A 26,796-nucleotide genomic window follows, 5' to 3' on the forward strand; every position below is an offset into this window, starting at 1 on the left:
CAAGAGAACTTACCTTGGAAACCACATTGCATTACTAACACTGTATTCTATTTGGTTGCACTAATGACAAGCCCTTTCAGATTCAAGGGTATCTGAAAAGGGTATAGACCCACTGTCTCAATAGGAGAGAACTTGAAGCCATGTGTGTATGTACCATGGTCTGAAAGAATTACCGTGAAACTAACCCTAAGTACTAGCCACCTATTTTCAGGTTCTTTTTAGTTCCTTTTTTTTTTTTGGTAAGACCACTAGGGCAGAAGGCGTCCCTTAATGGTCATCCAGAGGCAGCTGCCTGTCCCTATTGCCCATTCTTTAAGGATTCATATAAACTCAGTTGGGCAAAGATAGGTCATTTGACTCACCACTCTGATAATAAAGGCAAGATGGAAAGGCTTCCAGTTCAGAACTCAAAGCGGAATTTGTCTAGCGGATCTTTTTTTTTTTTTTTTAAAGTTTTTTATTGTGAGGTTTACATGGGAGAACATCAGCTTTACACTCATCGTATTTCATTTCATTGCAATGATTGCAGTTCCCCTCCGTGCATCATCATAAAACCCCAAAGGGTACACCACACAGGCCCGTCTGCCCCCTACCCCCTCCCCCCCACCCCCACCAGCACACAGCCCCTCTCCCTCCCTGAGGCCAGTGTCCCCAGCCACTCCATCTGTCCACATCATCTTCTCTGTCTCCATCTCTGGTGTCACTGCCTCTCTGGGTAGGGTCCTGCTCCCCGTTCTCTCACTTGATGGTCCCAGGGACCTCCACTCCTGGGCTGCAAAATCAGTCACTCCCCTCCTTTTGTCTAAAAACATCTACCTCTATATTTCCTAGTCTCACAGTCAGTCCTGATGGCAATTATTCACTATTGTACCACAAGAGTCTTATCCCCATTTCCCTTCGTCAGCCCGGTCCCAACAGATTGGAAATCATATAGTAGTGATTCTACTTTCCCCTGCCCCATCTAGAACTAGGCTCCCTCTTGAAAGCTTGTAAGCCAGTCATTTGTTGCCTTTGTAAGCACCCCATTTTGGGTAGCCAATGTCTATGTTGCCCATCCCTGCCAACCCTGTGTACCAAGGGGGTGGGAGTGATCCTTACTGTAAAGATTTGTTCCCTTTTTTGAGCTAATACATCTATAAGTATAGGTAAAGTTCATCAAATTGTAGCAGGTTACTCTTTTTTTCTTCATTCTTTCTTCTTCTAGTCAAGTTCTGATCATTTAGCCATCGGAGCCAGGTCATGTGGGTACTATTTGCAAGTATGGGTGTTCTTGTGCCTCTCCCCGCCACTTCATATCAGCTGGACGCTTCATTTTCCATGCTAGTCCTCTGTGGCCATGTCACTGCCTCTGGGCCCAGGAGTCCCCGGGTCTTGCCATACTGCTGGCCATCCAGGTCTGCACCCGGGTTCACAGGGGTCTATAGAATGTGGCCCGGCTTAGCTTGCACTTCATTGCTGTTTTTTCCTCCCTCTTCCCTTATCGGTGACCAACGTGGTCATCATCTAGACCACATGCCTGCTCATGTATTCCCATTGACCACTTGCTTTGATGGCCCTCGGTGAACAGCTTACTTGTTCTTGTAGTAATCAATCAGACTGCCATTACTGTTTTGGATTTTTCTTGCTGGTCTTTCTTTCATGAAGTATCTTCTGTTCTTCTAGCCACTCCAGGCTGATCTTCCAGTGGATCTTTATGTTAAGAAGTTGTCTGGTGTTCTGTTAATGTCCCTGTCAGTATTTCAGTGCCTGATAGTAGTGTCACCAGCAAATTACAGAGTATCTAACATAAGTGCTGTTTAGCTGTTTCTCCTTGAGAATGGAAACATAATGTTCAAAGAGTTGGGCAAAATCAGTTATCAGGGCAGCCAGAATCAACTTGTTTCTGTTGTTCTGATTTCATTTTGTGACTGGAAGAATACATGGGAAGCCCATCTCTTAAACTGACCCTCGAATTACTTGCTTGGATGGAACTGTAGGTAGACAAATTGAGGTCACTAACAGATGTTAGGCGTTCCATGTTGATTGAAAGAAGGCTCATAGGTTCGTGGCCAGTGGAATCATTTGATCCTCAGCATCCCTGAGAGGAAGGTGATATTGAAGGAACAAATAGAGCTCTGAATCTCTGTGCTGAGGACAGTTTATCAACCTGGAACAGAGGTTGAACAATAGTAAATCAGTGATGCAACTCTCAGTCTCAGTAGTTTGAATTGATGGCTCCAGTGTGGCTGTGGTCAATGATAGAACAGTTATACCTAAAATCTACTAGCTGAAGCCATACACGGCACATTGAGTCCCTTGCCTGTGGTTTAAGGAGAAGGTTGGTTGGTGAAATTGATCAGCCTTCTCTGACTTACACTCTGCTGTCACTTTCTCCTAAGATTGCTCTTCCTTCTGGAAAAGAATTAAGGATGGTTGTTTTTGTTGCTTCCTCTGATTTCCAAGAGATTGTTAGCCAGGCAAGTCAAGAAATTAATAAGATGTGCTCTGCTTTTACCATAATTGGATTTCCAGGAGCCACCCAGACGGTTGATGTCCCCTACCCCCCTCACTATAGTGTCTTAGCTTGTGTGTCAGTTTGTGAGCATTCTAGTCTCCACTCTGCTGCAACCTCCCCCACTCCAAACTAAGTGGAATCCTGCACCCCACCATGAGATCTGTTTTCAGGGAACCGTATATGTTCTTGGAGCCAAACAGGTGAATGGGATAACTAGAAAAGCAGCGGATGACACAGAAAGAACTCTGTTCTCCAAATCAAGAGCACTGGCCTTGTTCTTGTTCCGCCACTGATAATCTATGTGAACTTGGTCATGATGTAACTGCCTTGAGCTCCCATTTCCTTCTTTGTACAGTGGGGTTACAGAATCTTGGTAAACATGAACACTCTTCAACGACAAGTTAGAATTTATAAGTTGGGCAGCCTGGCCATAAGTCCAGTATATTATGGACCTTTCTGTGTGGTCTTGATGATGGTGGGAATGTTTTCTTCACTTATGATAAAATTCCAGCTTAATTCAGCAATTTCTGATACATGTGTTTCTAGTATCCTGGATCAAGCCATTTATGTTTTGTTTATGTTGATGTAGCCATTTTGGCAATGAAGACAAAGACCCCCTAGGCACTTGAGAGGGGTGTGTTTGTGTGTATGAGAGAAAGGTCTAGTTAGCTACCAAACTCTTAGGAAACCGACCGGTCATCAGAGTCAGTGACATCATGAGGGGGTGACAGCATCAAAAGGGGTAACACCAAAATCATTTGTAAACTTTTGTGTAGTGTTTCTGCATCAATTTATTATTTTTTATATACACAGTGATGTAGTTAGGTATAGCAACAAAAGTCTGTCTTGTAAGCCCTGCTCCCATGTATTAGGAGATCTGTAAGGCTAACACTCGATTCTGTTTTACTTTCTGAACCTTCTCCTGTGTTCAGGTAGGAGGTGTCATTATTACCTGATTACAACCAGGCTTCAAATCACATGCTTTCGTCTGCACACACTTCAAGCATGAGCTCTTGCGTTTTTGTAGTTGATGATTCTGTCAAATGTTCTGGTGTTCAGCTGTAATACTGTGGCAATTAATATTTGTGAACCTATATCAGTTTTTTTTCTTTTTTAATGAGGTAGTAATGCAAGGAAAAGAAAAAACATCCAAAAAGGCTTCTGCTTAGTTACTAATAATGGTGTAACTAATAATGTTTTGGAGACCTAGTATGGCACTGTAAGTCAGCAGTTTGAACCTACCAGCCTTTCCTCAGAAACCCTATAAAGGGTTATTGTGAGTTGAAACTGACTTGACCACAACAATAATACTGTAATTCAATTTAGAAAAATTTTACAATGCAATTTTGTTGTTAGTATGCTCTAAGAAACAGTGCATTTAATCACTATACAACTCTGTCACATATTATTCTATGATTAAAATTGGTACTAAACATTACTAAGGATTCTGTGTGGACTGGCACGGGAGGAGAGCCAGATGGGGGAGGTGACACTGACCCTGGAGATACCACAGGAGTCGGGAACTAACCCTGAAATTAGTACTTCCTAGAAATAGCTGACGCAGGTCTTGTGGCAGTTGCCTTCTGGGAACTGCAGACCAGGAAAGCCAAGTGATGTGCCAAGGTGGGGGTTTCTGGGGCAGTTATTAAACCAGGGGTTTGTAAGGACTTGGAAATGAAGGAATTGATCTGTAAAACTCACTGCCATTGAGTCAATTAGGACTTAGAGCAAGTCTGTAGGACCCAATAGTAGAACTGCTCTTTGGATATCTGAGACTGTAAATCCTTTTTTTTTTTTTAACTTTTTATTGTGAGTTGACTGAGAGTTTACAAAACAGATCATCAGTCCAACAAATCATACACTCGGTGTCACTACAATGACTGCAATCGCTTCTGTGTACCATCAGTTCACCATATTTAACTCTGTTCACTTTAACTCTTGCACTCCTCCCTGTGTCTTCCTTCTGCTACCTTCATCTGCCCTGTGCAACCTTCCTCCAGTATATTGCCTTCCCCATCACCCAAATTAACATGTGACTACCCTCTACCCAGTGAATAATTTTCACTTCTTCCCACCTCTGGTAACCATCATAGAATGTTTCTTTTAGCAAGAAAACCTTTTATTAACTTTTTACATCAGTGGTCTCATACAACATTTGTCCTTTTGTGATTGGCTGTTTTCACTCAGCAATAATGTCCTCCAGGTATATCCATATTATGAGCTGTTTCGCAGATTTGTCATTATTCTACAGTGTTACATAGTACTCCATTGTGTACATGTACCAAAGTTGCTATCCGTTCTGCTACTCTGTCTTTTGACTGGTGCCTTTAATCCACTTACATTCAGTTACCGATAGGTATGAACTGAATGCTGTCATTTTGCTTTGTGCTTTTTTGTGGTGCTAGTTTCTTTGTTCCACATAAATTTCTGTGCAGAATTCATTTTGTTTGTGGATTCTCTTCATTTTCTGTACTTTAATGTTTACTAAATCTTCCTGGCTTTTATTTAGATGTGAAGGTCTATTTATTTTCTTGGAGGTTGCCCTGTAATTTTTTGTTCCCATTTGAAACTGTTGGTTATATCTCAATCTATTGACTTCCTCACCATTTGGAAGCTCTGTGTTTATACCATTCCCTCTTTTTGCTGTGTAGTTGACTTCATTATAAGTCTTATATTCAATCTTATAGGTTTGTTTTACTTTAAACACAAATATATCTGGATTGAGCTCTGGATGGGGTTATCATGTATGTTAATTTCAGTTGTTGTTCTTAGTCCACAGAACACTCTTGAATATTTTTTTGTTAAATTGTTCTGGCTGTTACAAATTGCGCTGATTTCTGTTTATCTGGAAATGTCCTAGATTCACCATCATATATGAGGGACAGCCTTGTTGGGTATTTGATTCTTGGTTGGCAATTTTTTTTTCTTTCAGAGTTTTGCATATGCGTTCCATTGCCTTCTTGCTTGTATGGTTTGTGCTGAGAAATTAGAGCTTAGTCTTATTGGTCCTCTTTTGTAGGGAACTTTTCATTTTCCCCTAGCTGTTTTTAGGATTCTTTCCTTGTCTTTTGTTTTAGAAAGTTTAATTATGTTTTGTTGATTTTCTTTTGGGGTCTGTCCTGTTTGGAGTTTGTTCGGCTTCTTGTATGCTTATCTTTTTATCTTTCATGATGTTGGGTTTAAGTTTTCTTTCAGCAACTCAGTGCTTTTAATTGTTTCTTCCTGTTCTCAAATTCCAGTCACAGTAAGTTCCTCTTGATTTAATCTCGGGCTTTCTTCTGATTTGTTCATTATTTATTTTCAGGTTGTTCTTCTAGCTTACTTGTATTAGGAGATTTATATTCAAGGTCACTAATTCGAGTTTGCATTGTTTTGAAATCTACTCCTTTGCCATTTCAATGTGTTATCCATTTCGGAGATTTTAGTATTATTTATCTTTAGGATTTCTATATGCAGGTTTTATATTGTTTCAAAATTTGCCTTTATTTTGTTTGTTTGGTCATGTCGTGCATTCCTAAATTCTTGTATCGTTTTTTTCTATGTTCTTGCCTTCCTTGATCTGTCAGTCCGTTGAAGGTACCTAAATAATTCTTTTGAATTCTTTCTCAGGTGGTACCTTTTCTTCCTCAGAAATGACCTCTGCATCTTGGTCATTTGTTTGAGTCACTCTCTCGTTGATTCTTTTTTTGTGTAAGCTACAATCTTTTGTTGTCTTCAAAACATCATGGAGTTGTTGCATTTGTATTTAATTGATGATTGTATATTGGTGTGTTCTTAGGCTCTCACCGTCTCCTGATGAGTATGATCGGTGGTGGTGGTTATGTGCTGTGGAGTTGGTTCTGACCCATAGCGACCTTGTACAGGTTTTCCAAGGCTATAAATCTCTACAGGAGCAGAAAGCCTCATCTTTCTCCCACGGAACTGCTGGTAGTTTCGTGCTGCTGACCGTGAGATTAGCAGCCCGACTTGTAACTACTGTGATTCTTGATGAGAGTGATTAGAGAATGGAAAAATGTGCACTGTTTTCCATTTGCGCAACTCAGTTTAGGGTCCGTTTGGCTGTGTTGACTGACTGCTATTGGTTTGGCTGTTGTTCATCAGGTGATATAAGAGCTGGTATTGGCCATTGCCCAGTGGGTGGAGCTGTAGAAGGTACAGTTGTGACTGAACTATATTGATTGGCTTGGTTGCTTTCTCCCATAGGGTGGGGCAAGAGGAGAAAACACACACAGGAAACAAGCGAGCAAACAATAATGAAAGCAGAATATAATAAAGGAGAAAAAGAAGCAAACACTGGCAGCAATAAGAAAAAAGAATGACTAAAAACAGTAAAGGACAAGAAAATAGAACTATAAAAGAGAAAAATAAGAGAGAAAATAAAAGACAATAAAGCTTTTATATACATAGTGACCCTGTATTGGGTTTCTGAGGAGTGACTGATGGATTTGGATCACTGACCTTGCAGTTACTAGTCCACTGCTTATCCCACAGAGCCACATTAAGACTCAGTGAAGTATGTAGGACTATAGAAAGATAGCCAACACCCACAGGCTTATCCAATTCCCCATATAGTGTAAAACCGGGATTAATAATTGATATATGGTGTACTATGTTATAATATGTATGATAACATAATGCTCTTAACAGGATAGAATTGTGGGCCAATTTAAATAAGATGAAATTTAACTAGAACAAATAGAAAAGCCTGCACTTAGCTTTCAAAACCATTACCACAAGTCTTTGGTTGTCTTTAACCCATGCATAAAAATGCAAAATCTGATAGCATTTTGTGTGTAGAAGGCATATCATTTTTGCTAGCTGTCACAGTGTGGTGTGGTTTCCAAAACTCTAGTGTTATATCTGCATTAGAAGAGCAATGAGATCCAGAAGAGGAGGTGGTACTGCCAGACTCTGCACTCAGGTTCTGGCCAGTTATGGAGAATTCCCAGCAGAGATTGGCCACAAAGGTCAGATGTCTGAAAAGCAGGTTGTTGGAAGTCTATAGTGGGAACCAGGAATTCTCCTTAACCACATCAGTGTTGACGTTTATTGAACGCTCAGAGTTCCAGGTGGCCCAGGAGCAAAGATGAATACGACAGGGCCACTCCAACCAGAAGTTCAGTGAAGATTGTTACTGAATGTTGGCCATGAACCTTGGTTTGCAGCAGGTGGTGATAGAGATGAAGATGTGGGAGGAAGGCCTCCTAGGCAGAGGACAGGAGACCAGCAAAGATGTGGGGTAGGATCGGCTGTGTATTTTGAGGGGAGCACATTTGGAGGACAATAGTTTTAACTGGAGCCTCCAGTGTATATGGGAACCTGAGGCGAGATAAAATTTCCATTTTTTTTTTCTTTTTATTGTGAATTGGGTGATGGGTTACAAAGCATATCAGTTTTCCAGATTAAACAATCATACACATTTTGTTTCATGTCATTCATTGATTGCAGTCCCCACAGTGAAACATTACTTATCACTCTTCCTCCCTGTGTTCCTCTTCCCCTTTCTGCTCCATTGCTCATCCTTCGGAATCTTGCCCTTGGACAAATGCTGCCCTTTTGATCTCAGATGGTTGACTAGTCCAAGGTGCTCATACCTTCCTAGTGTTATAGTTCCCTTCATAGACTTGTCTGGTGTTTAGCCAAACATTGAGCCACGGGGGTGAGCTCATTTCCAGACCTGAAGGGTGACTAAAGGCCAGTGTCCCAGGCGTTCCACCAGTCTGTATCTGACCAGTAAGCCTGTTCTTTTTTATGATCTTGAGTTTGGTTTCACATTCTCACCCCCCTCCCAACACACACACACACACACACACTTAAACAGGACCTTCTAATGTGATCATTTCAGAGCAGTTGGTAGTGGTAGCTAGCTAGGTACCATCTAGTCTCAGGTCATAGAGACTGATGTTCATGTGATTTATGGAATTTCAATTTTCATCCCTCTTCTTTCCTCCAGACAGGGAGAAACCAATAGCTGCACCTTAGCGGCCTGAGCTTTTAAGATCTTAGTAACTACTCATCCAAGTAGGATATAGAACAATGTGTTTGTGGACTGTGTTATAACACAACTGAGGTGTTCCTTGAAAACACGAGTGTTAATGTCATTGTTTCTAGGGCTACTGTAACAAAACACTGCAAAATGAATGGATATATATAAAAAAGGAATCTATTATCTCTTAGTTCTGCAGGCTAGAAGTCTAAATTCAGTAATCTGGGCGCTCTGAGAGAAGAACTATACCATGCTTCTCTCTTGTTTTCTGTTGGCTGCTAGCAAGCATTGCTGCTTATAGATGTATCTGCCACCTTTCTTGGGTGGCATCTGTCTCCCTCTCTGAGTGTGACTGCTTTTCTGTGTCTGTTCTGTTTTATAAAATACCTCTCAGAAAGCACTAGGATTAGGACACACCCATCCTACCTACTCTGTATGACATCATTAATATAACTGATCATTTTTTCCAAAGAAAAGCCCTGTTTCTCCAAACAGGGTCATATTCACCAATTCAGGGTTTAGGAATTTAAACAAATCTTTGAGAAGGACACAGTTAAATCCGTACCATTTAGGTTGGGCATTACTGATTGTTCAACGTTCCCTGACAATAGGCTAAGGAGTCTACACGTCATTATCTGGTGGGTGTTCCTTGAGCAGAGATATGACTGGGATAAGGCTGTGTTGTGCAGAGATCATTCTGACACAAACATCAGGAAGATGGATTGGACGATGGAGAGGTTGTAGGTAGCAGGACCATTAAGGAACTGTTGATGTGGCCTGAACCATGGTGGAAATGGACGAGAACTGGGATAAGAGGGACATGGTATCAAATGGATACAGAGCAGGTATACAGAAGACATGACTCCTGAAGTCATTTCCCCTGCTTGGAAGCACGATTTCCCTTTTTAGTTCTTGATGATGATGTATATGCTCCACTGACACAGTCACAGTTTGTTTCATCCTTTTTTTACATAGCTGGATTCCTGCTGCCGTTTATGCTGTTGAAGCTAATGTGATTTGTATGGCTTGGCTTCTTGTGCTGTGTTGCACTGGGGTCAGGTTGCAGTAAGACATTGCCAGTTGCATCTTATCTAAGAGGATCAGGCTAGTTCATTTATTTTGAGGGGCAGTTAAGACATTAGCTTATCAGGAATATGGCTGAGAACCAGTAAGTAAGCAAAAAAGGATCCTTGGACTGGCCAGCAAAACTATCACAGAGCCATACCTTTCCCTGCTGGCTGCCTGCCCCACACTTTAGTCGGCAAGTATGTGCTCTTATTTTACGCATGATGTTAATGAGCTTGGTTATTTTTAGTCCACGTCAGATCAGAGGTAAAGAAGGGAGCTGCTATGGAGAGAAATACTGACTCCAGCTCCGTGGTTGCTGGTCTTTGTGAAAAGTGATGTGTTCGTATGAGAGTCAGAAAGAGAAATGCGGATGCAAGAACTTAAGGGCAAAGCCTTGCTGTAATCGGCTGTATTTGGGTCCAGGTCAAAGTAGAAGGGGCATCCTTGTAGTCTGGAATGGTGATCCTGACTTTAGTTAGAGAAGTTTAGCTTTTACATGCAATCTTTTCGGCATAAGGAAGGAGGGAAGTAAGTGATATTACTACTAATGAGTTGGGGTCACAAACTGTTTTGGAACACTTTGCTCTCCAAGAAGTTCTGATTAATAAGGAATTCTAGCCGCTCTTCTCATAGATTTTGTAACCTTGGCTGTCTCTCCAACACTTGGACTGGGGTTTGGCATTTTATAAACAGTAAGTTTTTGCTGAATGAATGACATGAATTCACCTGAAAGGGAGAACTAGTTAATAATAAGGCAATAGAAGTGGCTTTCCAGTGTGCCACATTATGTCCCATTGTAACCACTAGACAGTGCTTCACATAATAGCACAAAATTATGTTTAGGTAAATGGCCTTGGAAGTGTAGTGTAGGTCCCAAGGTGCTTGTTCATGCAATACTTAATTTGAAAAGATCTTAGTAAGTGTATTCTCATTTTTAAGCCTGCCGTTGGTGAAGTATTATTATGTCTGGCTTATGGGCCCATCCAGAGATCAGATTTCTTGGCTCCAGATTCCACACCATGCCATAAACATATATGGGCACTATACTTTGGGGATGGACGGAGGAGAAGGTGAGAACTCAGATGAACACAGCTGGTCCCTGGCCTCAGGGGTGCTGTCTGAAGTAGGAGAAAGCCAGGCGCACAAATGATGTGTGTATGTGTAGACATGTATAATGAAGGTGGGTGCCTATTTGTGAAAACACAGAGGAGGAAGCTTTTACTTACCTGGGCATGGGGGCAAGGGAGCTCCTTTGTGGATTAATTCTGAGGATAAGCACTGGGCTGCTAACACAGGTTCAAACCCACCAGCTGCTCCTTGAAACCCTCTACAGGGTCTCTATGATTCAGAACTGGCTTGAAGGCACTTAACAACAACAGGGGCTGCCCCAGGGGAACATTATCTGCTGCCTTCTTAGTTTTGAGAAATGGTGCTCTCGGCAGAGTGCGAGATCGTGGGTTCAAGTGCCCTGACCTTGGCTTTCTTGTCTTCTGGTTCCATCCAGTAACCCTGTGGGATCTCTTTTATGCAGACTGCTCCATTCAATCCTCTTAATTTTACCTGACTCTTTTTTTAGAGTTGGAGAGGGTCACTGAGAATTCTTTCTTTCAGCAGAAGCGGTTGAATATACTTGGGTGTGTGAGAATGGGGGGTGGGGGGTGGGGAGATGAGGCGGTAGGGGAGGGATTGGATGGTGTGTGTGGTCCTGCTGCTTACAGATCTGTAAAAAGGCACCAGAAGTAAGTTGGTATTTCTTAACCAACAGAAAACCATTTGCCCTCAAGTAGATTCCAAATCATTGTGTCAAAGTAGAAAGAACTATGCGCTATAAGAATTCCAGTGATTGATTTTTCAGAAGTAGATTGCTAGACCTTTCTTTCAAAGCACCTCTGAAGACTCAGACCACCAACCTTCAGCAGCTGTATGCATTAATCATTTGCACCACCCAGAGACTCTTCCTAGCCACCAGTTCTGCTTTCTCATCCGGGTCTAGCCAGCCCACTTCACATCCAGTTGAGTTGAGGGTCTTCTGCAAAGGAGACAGTCTGGTGTGACTGGTGGGACCTACTGCTTCTAGAAAGTCCTTTTCCCAGCCTCCACCCTGAGCCCTATCTAAATTAAGAAACATTTTAGAAACATATATTAGAAATGCAAGATTAGGAATGACCTAGACTCCTGATGGAGTCCTGGTGTGGTGCTATGGGATATATGCAAGAGTACAAGATTAGTTTGAACCACAGAGTATTGTTAACTGCCATCGAGTTCCGACTCATAGCAACCCTGTATAGCGTTTTCGAGGAGTGTTTGATGAGCTTGAACTGCCAACCTTGTGGTTCAAACTGACCTTGCAGACCAGCTCGTTAACCCACAGTGCCACACCAGGACTCTGAACCACAAGATAGGCAGTTCATACCCACTGGCCGCTCCTTGGAAACCCTGTACTGGGTCACTATGAGCCCACTGACTCAATGGCACTTAGCAACAACAGGACCCCTATGTGATTTTTCAGTTCATATTCAGTCAGTGGTGGAATTCTACAAGAGGGCTTCAAAAAGTTCATGGAAAGATTCCATCATCTTTTAATTCTGCTTTTCCACAAAATTTTTGAAGCCCCTTCGGATGCCTGGGTAAGCTCTGAACCAAAAGAGAAACTTTCCAGGAAAGCAAATTGGATTTTGATGCTCCTGGCATATTCAGGGGTCCGTGTCAGAATTGGAGTCCTGGTGTGGCTCTGTGGGTTAATTCACTGGACTGCAAAGTCAGTTTGAACCACAAGGTCTGCAGTTCAAGCTCACCAGACACTCCTTGGAAAACCTATACAGCGTCGCTATGGGCTGGAACCGACTTGACAGCACTTTACAACAATGATAACAACATGTCAGGTTTGCAGCTTAACTAGTCAAGGAATCTAGCTAATGAGGAATCTGACTAGTGAGGCCTTGGATCTGTGATAATAGGTGTCACACAGATTAGTAGCGCTGGATAGCGACTGGGGAAAATACATCAGAAAGATTGGGTTGATCCAGACAAGGAGGAAGAATTATGGAATTATTATTTTTTAAAAGTATTCCTTGTCTAGGGAGTGCAGTGGCTCTGCAGGATAAACATTGGACTATGAACCACAAGTTACGGCGGTTTGAGCCAACCAGCTGCTCCAAGGGAGGAGGATGAGGTCTATCTGCTCCTGCAAACATTTATGGTCTTGGAAACCTATACAGGGTTGCTATGAATAACTACTGACTTAATGACACTTAAGAACAATAAAAGCAGCCTTCTGGCCATGCCCTCCCACCCGTGGTACTCATCAAACAATGTGTATTCCAATGTGAAAGACTTTTTTTTTTTTACTTTTTACAATAGTGGTGTTATGCAGTAATTTGCCCTTTTGGGACTGACTTGACCTTCAGACATTATAAGGTGTTTCGAAGATTCATTATTATTTAGTGTTGCATAGTATTTCATTGTATGTGTATATGTACCGAAGTTTGTGTATTCACACTTCCATTGATGGGCATTTAGGCTATTTCCGTTGTTTAGCTATTGTGAACAGTGTGTGATGAACATGGATGTGTATGTATCTATTTGTGTCACAGGTCTTATTTTTCTAGGACATGTACCAAGTAGAGGGATTGCTGTGTCAAACTGTATTTCTGTTTCTAACTTTTTGAGAAAGCTCTTTACCATTTCCCACAGTGATTGTACCATTTTACAATCCCACCAGCTGTGTAGAAGGGTTCCAGTTTCTCCATACCCTCGTCAGCATTTGTTGTTTTCTATTTCTTTGAACTTTGTTATTAATTCTGGGGTAAGATGGTAACTCATTGTTTTTGGTTTACATCTCTCTAATGGATAATGTGAACACTGAATGGCTTAAAATTAAGAAAGGTGTGTGACTTGGTTGTATTCTTTCACCATACTTATTCAACCGGTATGCTGAGCAAATAATCTGAGAAGCTGAGTTATATGAAAAAAATGTGGCATCAGGATTGGATTGGAGGAGGACTCATTAACAACCTGTGATATGCAGATGATACAACCTTGCTTGCTGAAAGTGAAGAGGACTTAAAATACTTATTGATGAAGATCAAAGACCACAGGCTTTGGTATGGATTGTATCTCAATGTAAAGAAAATAAAAATCCTCACCACTGGACCAATAAACAACATTCTTATCAACAGAGAAAAGATTGAAGTTTTCAAGATCTTCATTCTTCTTGGATGTACTATCAACATTCATGGACATTAACAGTCAAGAAATCAGATGTATTTTATTGCATTAGGCAATGTCAAAGAGTCGGGCTGCTAACCTTTAGGTCAGCAGTTGGAAACTACCAGCTGTTCTGTGGGACAAAGATGAGGCTTTGAGAAAAGATTGAAGTTGTCAAGGACTTAATTCTTCTTGGATCAACTATCAACACTCATGGAAGCAGTAGTCACGAAATCAAACGACATATTGCATTAGGCAAATCTGCACAAGACCTTTTAAAAGTGTTGAAGAGCAAAGATGTCAGCTTGAGGACTAAGGTGTGCCTGACCCAACCTATGGTATTTTCAGTAACCTCATATGCATGTCCGGAGGAAACAGTCGTTGGAGAAGGATGTCATGCTGGGTAAGGTGGAGGGTCAGAGAAAAAGAGGAAGACCTCTAACAAGATGGATTGGCCAGGTGGCATCATTGATGGACTCAAGTGTGGCAGCAGTAGTGAGGTTGGCCCAGGATCGGACATTGTTTCGTTCTGCTGTGCATGGGGTCGCTATGAGTCGATTCCGACTCGATGGCACCTGACAACAACAACAACAGCATATGCATGTGAAAGCTGGACAGTGAATAGGGAAGACCGTAGAAGAATTGATGCTTTTGAGTTATGGTGTTGGAGGAGAATATTGAAAGTGCCATGGGCTGCTAAAAGAACCAACAGATCTGTGTTTGAAGAAGTGCAGCCAGAGTGCTCCTTGGAGGCCAGGATGGCCAAATTTCGTCTCTCATACTTAAGACATATTGTCAGGAGGGACCAGTCACTGGAGAAGGATATCATGTTTGGTAAGGTGGAGGGTCAGAGAAAAAGAGGAAGATCCCTAGCGAGATGGATTTGGCAAAGTAGCAGCATCAATGGGCTCAAGTGTGGCAACAATTGTTGTGCATAGGGACGCTGTGAGTCGGTACCTACTTGATAGCACTTAACAACAACAACAATGGATAATGATCGAGCATTTTTTCATAACTTGCTGGCCATCTGAATGTCTTCTTTGGTAACATTCAGTTCTTCCCATTTGCTCAGCTTTTAAATTGGATTATTTATCTTTTTCTTGTTGAGATATTGAAGTTTTCTACAAATTGTAGAGATCAGCCCCTTGTCTGATAATGTCATTGCCAAAAAGTGTCCCCCAATCTGTGGGTTCTCGTTTTAGTCTTTTGGTGAAATCTTTTGATGCACGTAAGTGTCTAACTTTTAGGAGGTCCCAGTCATTTAGTCTGTCTTCTTGCTGGTTATATTTTCAGTTATGTTTGATAGTGTATTTATACCACTACTAAAAAATGTGGCAACAACCATTCCACCTATAACCCTCTCTACTCAGCTGGGTTCAGTAATTGATTGCAGTGACTACGCAGAAATCAGATATCCTACCCACAGTGATGGGCTTTCTTAGAGGCATTAACAGGTTACAATTCAGGGTTAGGAATGTTCAGGGCATAGTTCTGCCAGTCAGAACAGCTGTGCTGTGCTCACAGACATGCCTTTCTGTATCCCTCGGCCCCTCAGCCTGGCCTCTGCCCTGATCCATCAATGTTACAAAGCTCTTTTAGGGCACACCACTCCACCATGTAGCATAGTGGTTAAGAGTTGGGTTGCTAACCTCAACGTCAGCAGTTTGAAACTACCAGCTGTTCCACAGGAGAAAGATGAGGCTTTCTGCTCCTGTAAAGATTTACAGCCTCGGAAACCCTATACAGGGTTGCTATGAGTTGGAACCAACTCCACAGCACACTACCACTACCACCATCACTCCACCGTAGGAGTCTTGGTGTGGTGCTGTGGATTAATGTGCCAGACTGTGAAGCCATTTGAACTGCAGGGTGGGTAGTTCAAGCTCATCCCATTAGTTTTTTTCCATCTTTTAAAAGAATTATGCTTGAATCTAGATTGGGACTGCATTATGTCTGTATATCCAGAAAGTTTGCTTTAGGAAATAATTGACATTTTCACAATGTTGAGTCTTCTTATCCATGAGCATGGTACATTCTTCTATTTATGTTGGTGTCTTTTGGTTTTTTAAGTAGTTGTTTTGTAATTTTTCTTTGTATAGTCTCTTGTTTCTCTGATTCTCTCTATTCCTAATTAATTCATCTTTTGGGTGGCTACTGTAAGTGCTACTGTTTTCCTGATTTCCTTTTCAGAGCTGTCTTTGTTAGTGTAGAGTAATCCAACTGGTTTTTGCATGTTGATCTTGTACCCTGACACTTTGCTGAATCTTTCCATTGATTCTGATACTTTTCTTGCCAGGCCATTGAGATTTTCTATGTATAGAATCATATCATCTGCAAATAGTTTTACTTCTTCTTTGCCAGTTTGGACACTTTAAATTTCACTTTTCTTGCGTTATAGCTCCAAGACTTCCTGCACAATATTGAATAGGAGTGGTGATAAAGGGCATCCTTGGTTGGTTCCTACTTGCAGGGGGAATGTTTTCAGTTTTCTCTCCATTGAGGGTAAAGTAGGCCATTGGTTTTTAAATATATGTCCTTAATTTTGTTGAGATTATTTCCCTTCTATTCCTGTTCGTTGAGCGTTTTTATCAGGAATGAGTGTTGGATTTTGCCAAATTCCTTTTTTGCTTCAGCTGATATGATCATGTTCTATTTATATATGGTGGATTACGGTGATTGTTTTTCTAATGTTGAACCAACCTTGCAAATCTGGTATGAGTTCCATTTGGTCATTTTGTTTTTTCCTTGATATGTTGTTGGATTCTATTGTCTAGAATTTTGTTGAGAATTTTTATTGTTATTTAGTGCTGTCAAGTTGGTTCCAACTTGTAGAGAACCCTGTATAGCGTTTCTGAGGAGCAACTAACTAGTGATATGAACTGTTGACCTTTCAATTCAAACTGACCTTGTGGTCCAGTGCTTATCCTATAGTGCCACACCAGGACTCCTTCATGAAGGATACTACTTTATAATTTTTTTTTTTTTTAAGTGATGTCTTTGTGGTTTGGGTATCATGGTTATGCAAGTTTCATAAAATGAATTTGGAAATTTTCCATTCTTTTCTGTACTCTGGAATAGTTTGATAGAATTAGTATCAGTTCTTCTTTGAATGTTTGGTAGTAGGACCCCTAAGTTTTTTCTCTATTTTTGTTTGATAATCTTTATAGTTCAAGGTTTTGCATTTACGTCTCTTATCCATCTTTTGTTGGTTTTTGTATATGGTGTAAGCTATGGACCCTGTTTTCATTCTTCTGCAAATGGATATCCAGTTTTGTCAGCACCATTTGTCAAAGAGACTATGTCTTCCCCATTTGATGTATTTCAGCCCTTTGTCAAAACATTAACTATCTGTGAATGAATTTGCTTCTGTATTTTCAGTTCTGTTCCATTGATCTGTATGTTTGTCATTGAATGTCTTCCAGACTGTTTAACTACCAAGGCTGTGTAGTAGGTTATGAGATTAGGAAATGAGAGGCCTCCTGTTTTGTTTTTCTTTTGTGGTGGCGGTGGTTATGTGCCATGGAGTTGGTTCCGACTCATAGCGAGCGACCCAGTACATAGTTTCCGAGGCTGTAAATCTTTACAGGAGCAGAAAGCCTCATCTTTCTCCTGTAGAACAGCTGATAGTTTCACACTGCTGACCTGAGGTTAGCAGCCCAATTCGTAACCACTACGCTACAAGAGCTCTTTTGTAGTTCTTTGCTTATCCAGGGTCTCTCTCTTTTCCATGTAAGGTTAGTGATTAGTTTTTCCATCTCTTTAAAGAATGATGCTAGAATCTGGGTTGGGATTGTGTTATAGCTGAAGATCACTGTGGATTGTATTGACATGTTTACAATGTTAGTCTTCCTATCCATGTTGTTCTTGTTACATGCCATTGGGTAGGTTCTGACTCAGAGGGACCCTGTATAGGGTTTCTGAGGCTACAAATCTTTGCCAGAGCTCAACGCCTCATCGTTCTCATATAGAGCAGCTGGTGGACTTGAACTACCCACCTCATGTTTAGCAGTCCAGTATTTATCCTACAGTGCTGCTGCACTCCCCTAGTTAACCATTAAAAGTATATATTCAATGACTTTTCATATGCTCAGTTACGTACCCATCGCCATTGTCAAATTGAGAATATTTTAATACCCCAAGTAGGAATCCTGTTTCCCCTCAGTCACCCAGTTCTTCTCCTAGCCTATTCTGTACATGTCTTATAAATGGAGTTAGACAGTACCTGGTCCTTTGTTTATTTTACTTGTTGTTGTTGTTAAGTGCCATCAAGTCGGTTGCAACCCATAGCGACCCTGTATAGGGTTTCCAAGGAGCATCTGGTGAGCTTGAACCACCAACCTTGTGGTTCAGATGATTTTGTAGTCCAGCACATTAACCCCCAGCTCCATACCAGGACTCTTTCTTTTACTTAACAAGATGTTTTCAAAGTCCACCCATTTTGCAGCATGTTCCAGAACTTCAGTCCATTTTATGGTTGAATCATTTCCCATTGTATGGATAATACCAAATTTTGTTTATGTTGTCTTCAGTTTTGTGGTACTATAGGATCAGCACTGGACTGCGAAACACAAAGTTGGCAGTTCAAACCCACCAGCCACTCCTCGGAAACCCTGGACAAGGTCCCTATGCGTATTCAGTTGATGACACTTGTGTTGTTTCTACCTTTTGACTGTGAACATTCATGGACATATGTTTTCATTTCTCTTTGATACATGTCTAGGAGTGGAATTGCTGAATCACATGGTAACTATGAGAAACTCTATGCTTAACTCTATGCCACACTGTTTTTCAAAGCACCTGCACAATTTTACATTCCCAGCAGCAATGTATGAGGGCTCCAATCTCCCCTCATCCTCACCAACACTTATAACTGAACTGTCTTCTTGCTGATAGCCATCCTAGTGGGTGTGAAGTGGCATCTCCTTGTGGTTTAGATTTGCATTTCCCTGAGGACTAATGCCAGTGAGCAGCTTTTTGTGTGCTAATTAGTCATGTGCTTATCTTCTTTTGTTGTTATTGTTAAATGCCATCTAGTCAGTTCCTACTCTTAGCAACCTCCATAGGGTTCCCAAGGAGCGACTGCTGAGTTTGAACCTGTGACCTTGTGGTTCACACTGCCCTTGTGGTCCAGTGCTTTCATCCACAGCACCACACCAGGACTCCAGGGTTTACTTAGATCCTTTGCTTGTTTTTTAAAAGTTTTTTGTCTTTTTATTGTTAAGTTATAATGTTGTTGTTAGGTGCCATCCAATCAGTTCCGACCCATAGCCACCCTGTTTAGGGTTTCTGAGGAGCGAGTAACTGGTGAGTTTGAACTTTCTGGTTCAAGTGACTTTGTAGTCGGCACATTAACCCACAGTGCCACACCAGGATTCCCTGAGTTATAATAGTTCTTGGTATAGTCTAGTTACAAGTCCATTCTCAGAAGTGCAGTTTGCAAACATTTTCTCCCTTTCTGTGGATTGTCTTTCAACTTTCATGCTATCTTGGTGTCCCTTGAAGAACAAAAGATTTTAATTTTGATGATGTCCAGTTTATCTATTTTTTTCTTTTATTGTTACGCTTTAGTTGTCATATCTAAGACATCATCCCTAAATCCAAAGTCACAAAGATTGAAATTCATTTTTTTCCCTAAGACTTTAAGAGTTTTGAATATTAAATTTAGGTCTTTGATCCATTTTGAGTTAATTTTTTATACGGTGCCATCTTCAATTTGGTTTACTTAGTGTGTACAGCTAAAGACAGAATAAATGTTCGAATCTTTCCCAATATTTGCTAATTTTATAAGGAGTCAATTTTCTGACCATCCTAGGAAGCTGGTTTTTGTTTTGTTTTCTTTATCAATATGTTTGCTTAGGTTTAAACATATTTGTGTTTGGAACTATTGTTGTTAAGTGCTGTTGAATCGGTTCCGACCCATAGTGACCCTGTATAGGGTTTCTAAGGAGAAGCTGGTGAGCTTGAACCACCAACCTTGTTGTTCAAACCAACTTTGCAGACTTGCACATTAACCCACAGTTACACACCAAGACTCCTTGGAACTATTAGAAGAATATTTTTAGTCAGTGAATTGGGCCTATGTCTTGCTACTGTGAATGATAATAAACTCTTTCCTTTCTCAGAAACCAGCAGTGGTTTCTCATTTGCAGTGTCATGTGATCCTTGGGGAGATGAGAACAGGTAACATTCATTCAGCCCATTTACAGGGAAGGAAGGAGAAGGCATGAGAAGTGACTTCCTGGGTTACACAGCTAATAAGTGGCAGATCCAGGACTTGACTCTTGTCTCTGACTCTCTTCTTGTATTCATGTTCCTTGTATGTATACTACATAGTCGATTGGGACCCTGAAGTGTGAACCTTGAGTATGAGTATGAGTCCCGGGTCTATCACCAGAGACTCCAGCAGTTTTTTTCTGGGTCCTGCTCACCACTCTGTGAAATCGGTGTTGTAAGAGTCAGACCTAAGGGATGAGCTGATTTCATAAGGGTGCTTGCATTGAGGAGAAAGTTTAGGGGAAACTGCTGATGCTTCACTGCTAAAGTAGAAACCCCTCATACCTTTCTTTGAGAGTGTCTGATTCATAAGAGTCAGACCTAAGGGATGAGCTGATTTCATAAGGGTGCTTGCATTGAGGAGAAAGTTTAGGGGAAACTGCTGATGCTTCACTGCTAAAGTAGAAACCCCTCATACCTTTCTTTGAGAGTGTCTGATTCATAAGAGTCAGACCTAAGGGATGAGCTGATTTCATAAGGGTGCTTGCATTGAGGAGAAAGTTTAGGGGAAACTGCTGATGCTTCACTGCTAAAGTAGAAACCCCTCATACCTTTCTTTGAGAGTGTCTGATTCTTGCAAATCTTACTGTCATGCATAGGCATTTGTCTTAAAAGCATTCTTTTGAAAGGAGAAATTAGAAAGTGCTAATCCTGGTGATTACCAGGAGTCCTGGTGTGGCACCATGAGTTAATGCACTGGACTGAAAAGTTTGGTTTGAACTGCAAGGTTCGTGGTTCAATCCCACCAGCTGCTCCTCAGAAACCCTATACAAGGTTGCTTTGGGTCAGAACTGACTTGAAGACACTTAACAACAACAATAATTGTTATCTGGATTTTTAATACATGGTCTTTTTATACTGCTACATGACATTTGATTTTCTTGAGTCATGAGTTTATATTCAATTTATCATAAACTAGTTGACATTAAAAAAATTTTTAAGTGACATGTTACATGTATATTACATAGTGAAGTGATTTTAGCTCTTTCAGAATCTCTGATTTCTTATCCAGGCATCCCACCCTAAATTTTCATGTCCCCAATTGTCTTCCAGAAACATGCCAAAGGCCAGGATTTGTTTGATCAGATCGTGTACCACTTGGACCTTGTGGAGACAGATTACTTTGGACTCCAGTTCCTCGACTCAGCCCAGGTCGCGGTATGTATTGCTTTTTTCATTGTAGGCACAGACTGGCTTTTCATGGTGCTTGCAGAGCCATCATTGCTAGAAACTGATAGTGAAAAATAGGAGGCACACTGCAATATTGTTCCAGTCATGAGATTTGAGATGACAGTGATGGTATCTGTTTGTAAACCCATCCAGGGTACTTGGAGGGCACCCCCTGCCAGGTGGCCAATAACCAGAAAAGATGGAAGCATTTCTCCCACCAAGGGGGTGCTTTAGGGAAATGTTTCTAAGTATAGGGATGCATTATGGACATGTTTTTAAAGGATGTAGAAAGAAGAAAAACATCATTAGAGAAATTGTTTTAGTGGTACCATGTTTTATTTTTTTTAATTCACAGAAGCTGTACCACCATCCTCTTGTGGAATTTTATTGGGTATAGGAAATAGGCATTTTGAACAATGATCTAAAAATATTCATTGAGTGCCTGTGCATGCTGGTGTGGTTCTGAGCACTGTGGATAGCAGTACAAGAACAACTAAACGAAGCAAACCCCACTGCTACCGAGTCAATTCTGATTCATACCAGCCCTTCATAGTTCCGAGACTAAAACTTTATGGGTGGGTTTGAACTGCCAATCCTGTGGATATCAGTCTAGTACTTCTCTTACAGCACCACTGTGGACAGACCAGGCAAAAGTGTGCTCTCACAGAGCTTCAGTTCTAGTGAGGTGAGAGGAACTTCAAGCAGGCTTTGATACATGCCATGACAGATGTGATGCTTGTTACGAAAAATAAGGCCATGGATGTGGGAAGGTGCTAGTGTAGACGGAGTGCTAAAGAGCTGGGTCCCTGGAAGAGAAGCATTTCAACTAGAGACCCAATTCTGTTGCTGTTAAGTGCCATGAATTGGTTATGGCTCATAGCAACCCTGCATAGGGTTTCTGACAAGTGGTTAGTGGGTTTGAGCTGATGACTTTGTGGTCAGCAGTCTTCAGTGCCACACCTAAGTCCAGAGCTCCTTAGAAATGGTTAAGCCTTCCTACCTGAAAGACGCACATTAAGTACTGCTTCAAAGTTGATGAATTGGGTCTGCTGGAGAATATGAGTGAGGCACCTGAGTCCTCAGAGATGGAATGGAATCCAGGCCCTACTGAGTAGGCGCACCTCCTCGGAAGCCCCCCCCGCCCCCCACTTGGTGTCTCTCTGCAGAGGTTTCCCTTACAACACCTGCTTCCTCGGAATCCTCAGGGTGCCCTGTGTTGATGGTAGACTCCCTTACCTGTTGCTGTGAATCCTGCTGCTTGGTAGAATGAATGGTCTTGATTTCATCTATGCTTCTCAGCTGGAGGCTGTCATACTGGCCCTGGGTGGGGGACGGGCTGACTTTTCCCTTGCTGCATCCCCATCCAGCTCTACTTCCTCTAAAGTTGGGCCACCCTGCGCCTTGCCCTCTGACCTCACAATGGTCTTTCACATCTTCCAAGTCTTCTGGCAGCTCAGTTTTTCTCTTCCTCTGGGCAGCCTTGGAATTCAAGTCGCTGACGCTTCTAAATATTCCAAACACTGTTTCATCTCTGTGAACTTCCTGTGAGCCAGCCACACTTGGGGACACTTTGGGCCCTGTCCCAACCCATTACTGCAAGATCTAGAATTGTGTCATCCACTGTCCCAGTGATAGTTCCTCCTTCCTCATTCACCTCCCTCCTCATTTACTTCCCTCTGCCTCCTCCTGGTCTTGCCTCGCTTCCGTTTCACCTGTGTCCTCACTCTCCTCGAGCCCCCCTGCCTGCCCCTCACTTGCAGGCCCATCTGCTTCTCTGCAGCTTCCCCCAGGCATTGGCATAAAGGAACAGTCACGAGCTGTGATTTTGGCACCTATGCTGATAACAGGTACAGCAATGTCCAAACCCCCGAGCAGCTCTGCAGACCTTGTTAGCCTTTAATTGACTCCTGAGTGTACCCCAGGGTACCCTGTGGATCTGGACCATATACCTCTAGTCTAGTCCCCATAAGGATGCTCTTCCAGCAGTTGGCCTCATTCCCTAATGGGAAGATCATGGTCACCAGTGGAAACACCTTTAGTTTTTCATCCTGCTCCCTCAAAGTTCCTTTCTTACTCTTTGTCCAGCCTTTTCCCTTTTGTGTCCTAAGAGAAGGGACCAGGCTTGTTTCTCCCTCATTTATTCGCTTCGCCTGTGTTGACAGTCCATGCCCAGTTGTTTCTTGAGTATCTAACTGAGAGCTCTTCTCTCTGTCTTCTGCACCCTTCAGCTGCCTTCTGCTTCACACACTTTTCTGCCCTCCTCTTCCCTGAAACATCTCTGTTCCACTTTCTCCTGTACATAATAAAGCATGGGCTACTTTATGGCTCTAGAATGTCTCTGGCCTTGGACTAGGAGTGAGACATGGACCTCATTCCTGGCTCTGTTTCTGACTTATTTGTAGGACTCTGATGACACATTTTATCTCTCTCTGGGCAGGTTTCCTCATCTGTAAAATGGGGTGCTTGGACTCTCTCTTTAAGAGCTCTTCCATTCTCGTGTGTAGTGTTCTCGGAGCCTTGGGGAGAGGAAAGCGCACCTGCCCCTAATAAGAGCGGGTCTTCAGGATAGCCACCATGTTTGCCATTACAGCTAAGCAAGGAGTGCCTGTTACCTTGGTGTGTGTCCTCATCCCTAGGTGACCCCTCTTCGGTCACTGAGATTCCCAGAAAGCTGAGCCTGTGACTGTATTACAAAAGCCTTTCCCGTGAGCCTCTGATGACTTGGCTGACATGCTTGTCTATAAGCTGGTGCCCGGTCATAGTGCAGCAGGGAGGGATGGCTCACGGCGGGCTCCAGGCAGCCTTCCCAGATCACACACCTGCAGATGCTCAAACTCTGCAGGCTCCAGAGCCCTTCAGCATCCAGCTCTGTGGATGGGATGTGCTGTTCACTCACAAAACCAGGTTCAGGGTCCTCTTCTAACTTTTTTTTTTTTTTTTTTTTTGAGTGGTAAACTATATATAACATTAAGTTTGTTGTTTTAACAATTTTTAAGTGTATCATATAGTGGCATTAATTGCATTCACAATGTTGTACAACCATCACCACTATCTATTTTCAAAACTCTTTCAGGACCCCAAACCGAAACTCTGTACCCCTTAAGCATTAACTCCCCCTTGTCACTCCTCAGCCTGCTGTTGGTATTCTCTAATCTACTGTCTCTGTGGAATCATGTTCTCAGAAGGGACAAGTCCCTAGAGAAGGACATGCTTGCTAGAGTAGAGGGTCAGTGGAAAAAGAGGAAGACCTCCAGTAAGATGGAATGATACCCTGGCTGCAATAGTGAACTCAAATAAAGCAACAGTTGTGAGAATGAAGCAGTTTGGTTTTTTTGTGCATGCAGTTGCTTTGAGTTGAAGCTGACTTGATGGCACCCAACATGGTATCATACAATATTTTTGTGTCTGACTTATTTCACTTCGTATAATGTTTTCAAGGTTCATCATGTTGTAGCATGCATTCTGAATCCATTCTTTTTTATGGCTGAATAAGATTTCATAGTCTGGATATGCTGTATTTTTTTTTTTCCATTCATTAGTTGATGGGCACTTGGTTTATTTCCAACTTTTGCCTGTGCTATGATGCTACAGTGAACTTTGGCATGCAGGGATATGCTTGAGCCCTTGCTGTAAATTATTTTGGATATACTTATACCTAGAGTCCTGGTATGGTGCTGTGGGTTAATGCACCAGATTGCAAAGCCATTTGAACTGCAAGGTTGGCAGTTCAAACTCACCAGTGGCTCCTCAGAAATCCTATACAGGGTCTCTGTGGGTTGGAACCAACTTGACGGCACTTAACAACTACAACAGGAGTATGGTATTATGGTCATATAGTTATTCTACAGTGTCCTGGTGTGGTGCTGTAGGATTGGCACTTGACTGCTAATTGCAAAGCTGGCAGTTCAAACCCACCCGCTGCTCCTTGGAAAACCTTATACAGGGTCGCTGTAAGTCAAAACTGACTTGGCAGCACTTAATAACAACAACAACAAACTAACCTCAAAGTCTGGCGGTGTGAACCCACCTAGTGATACTGCAGAGGAAAACCCCAATGATGGACTTAACGTAAAGATGGTTGTTTATTGTTACGTGCTGTCAAGTCATTACCAACTCATAGTGACCTCATACAGGGTTTTTGAAGCTATATATCTCTGCAGGAACAGAAAGCCTCTTCTTTCTCCCAAAGAGTGGCTGGTGGGTTTGAACTGCCAGCCTTATAGTTCGTAGTCTAGTGATTATCCTACTACAGAGCCCAAGAAAACCCTACAGAATTTAGTTCTATTCTGTAACACATAGGTGGTCATGAGTCAGAATTGACTCAGTGGTAACAGCTTTATTTTCTGTTTTGCTTTATGATAGTTCTATGTTTTGTGAAAGGTTTCCTGGTAGTGCAGTGATTAAGCACTCGATTGTTAATCAAATGGTCAGGAGTTCGAACCCACCAGCTGCTCCATGGGAAAAAGCTGCGACAGTCTGCTTTCATAAAGACTGTTATTGTTAAGTGCTGTTGAGTCGCTTCCAACCCATAGCGACCCTGTGTTGGGTTTCTAAGGAGCAGCTGGTGAGCTTGAACCACTGACTTTGCAGTTCAAACCAACTTTGCAGTCCAGCGCATTCACCCACTGTGCCACACCCGGCATCCTCCATAAAGATGACAGCTTTGGAAACCCTATGGGGCAGTTCTTCACTGACTTACAGTCAGCAACTGGTGTATTGAACATTTTGAGGAACCATTAAAATGTTTTCCACAAGAGATGGAGCAGCTGGGGTCTTTAGACACAGAGAGGGAAAGGGGCTGTGTACTGACGACCAGGGGGCAGGCTTGCAGGGTATACCCTTTGGTTGGTTGATGATGCAAGAAGGGGATTGTAACCATGACAATGAAACAGTATACAATAGGATGAATGTAAAACTAATGTTCTCCCATGTAAACTATCACATAATTCACAATAAAACATTAAAAAAAAAAAAATGTTTTCCACAGTGGCTACATCGTTTCCTACATCAACAATGCACAATACAGGAGGGCTCCGATTTCCTCTCGTCCTCCCCAACACGTGTTATTTTCCTGGTGGGTGTGAAGTGGCCATTCCTCATCCTCCTTTGACTCTTGAGGATCCAAGAGCTGAGCCATAGCAGTAGTGACCAGTACCCTTCTTGCTGGTCTTTATAGCCTTTAGTTCCTAAGTTGGACTCAGTTCAACCAGGTTCCTGGTGATGCCTGCTCACCTTATCCCCATACCTCTGTTTCTGTTGTTCTCCTGTTTAAACTCTTGACCATCCTGTAAAACCAACTCAGATGACCATCCTTCATGAGCCCGTCCTGAACTCCAAAAGTTTTTTTTTTTTTCTCTTCTGTGTAAATCTCTGAGCTTGTTTTGCTCTCTGTGATAATTAGCACATTGACTTCCAGTTCAATGAACAATAAGCAAAGCAAACGTAAAACCCTTCTGATTATATCTTAAGACTCAGGGCTTAATCATCTTAACTTGGTGACTCTTGGTTAACAAGAAACACAACTTAGATCTTTGTTGTTAGCCTCAAAAGGAACCCTAGGAAGCATCTTGCCAAATCTTTCCATCATATAGATTTGGAC

General features: G+C 42.0%; 1 protein-coding gene across 1 annotated transcript in view; it reads left to right on the plus strand.

Moving 5' to 3' along the window:
* The window catches only part of EPB41L4B (erythrocyte membrane protein band 4.1 like 4B), a 223,632-nt gene that overhangs the window by 68,620 nt on the left and 128,216 nt on the right, over positions 1-26,796 (plus strand). The window contains exon 5 of the mRNA XM_006864734.1: positions 21,081-21,185. Coding sequence (XP_006864796.1) covers positions 21,081-21,185 — 105 coding nt within the window. The remainder of the gene's footprint in view (positions 1-21,080; positions 21,186-26,796) is intronic.

Source organism: Chrysochloris asiatica, unplaced genomic scaffold, assembly GCF_000296735.1.
Source record: "Chrysochloris asiatica unplaced genomic scaffold, ChrAsi1.0 scaffold00069, whole genome shotgun sequence".
Lineage (NCBI taxonomy): Eukaryota > Metazoa > Chordata > Mammalia > Afrosoricida > Chrysochloridae > Chrysochloris > Chrysochloris asiatica.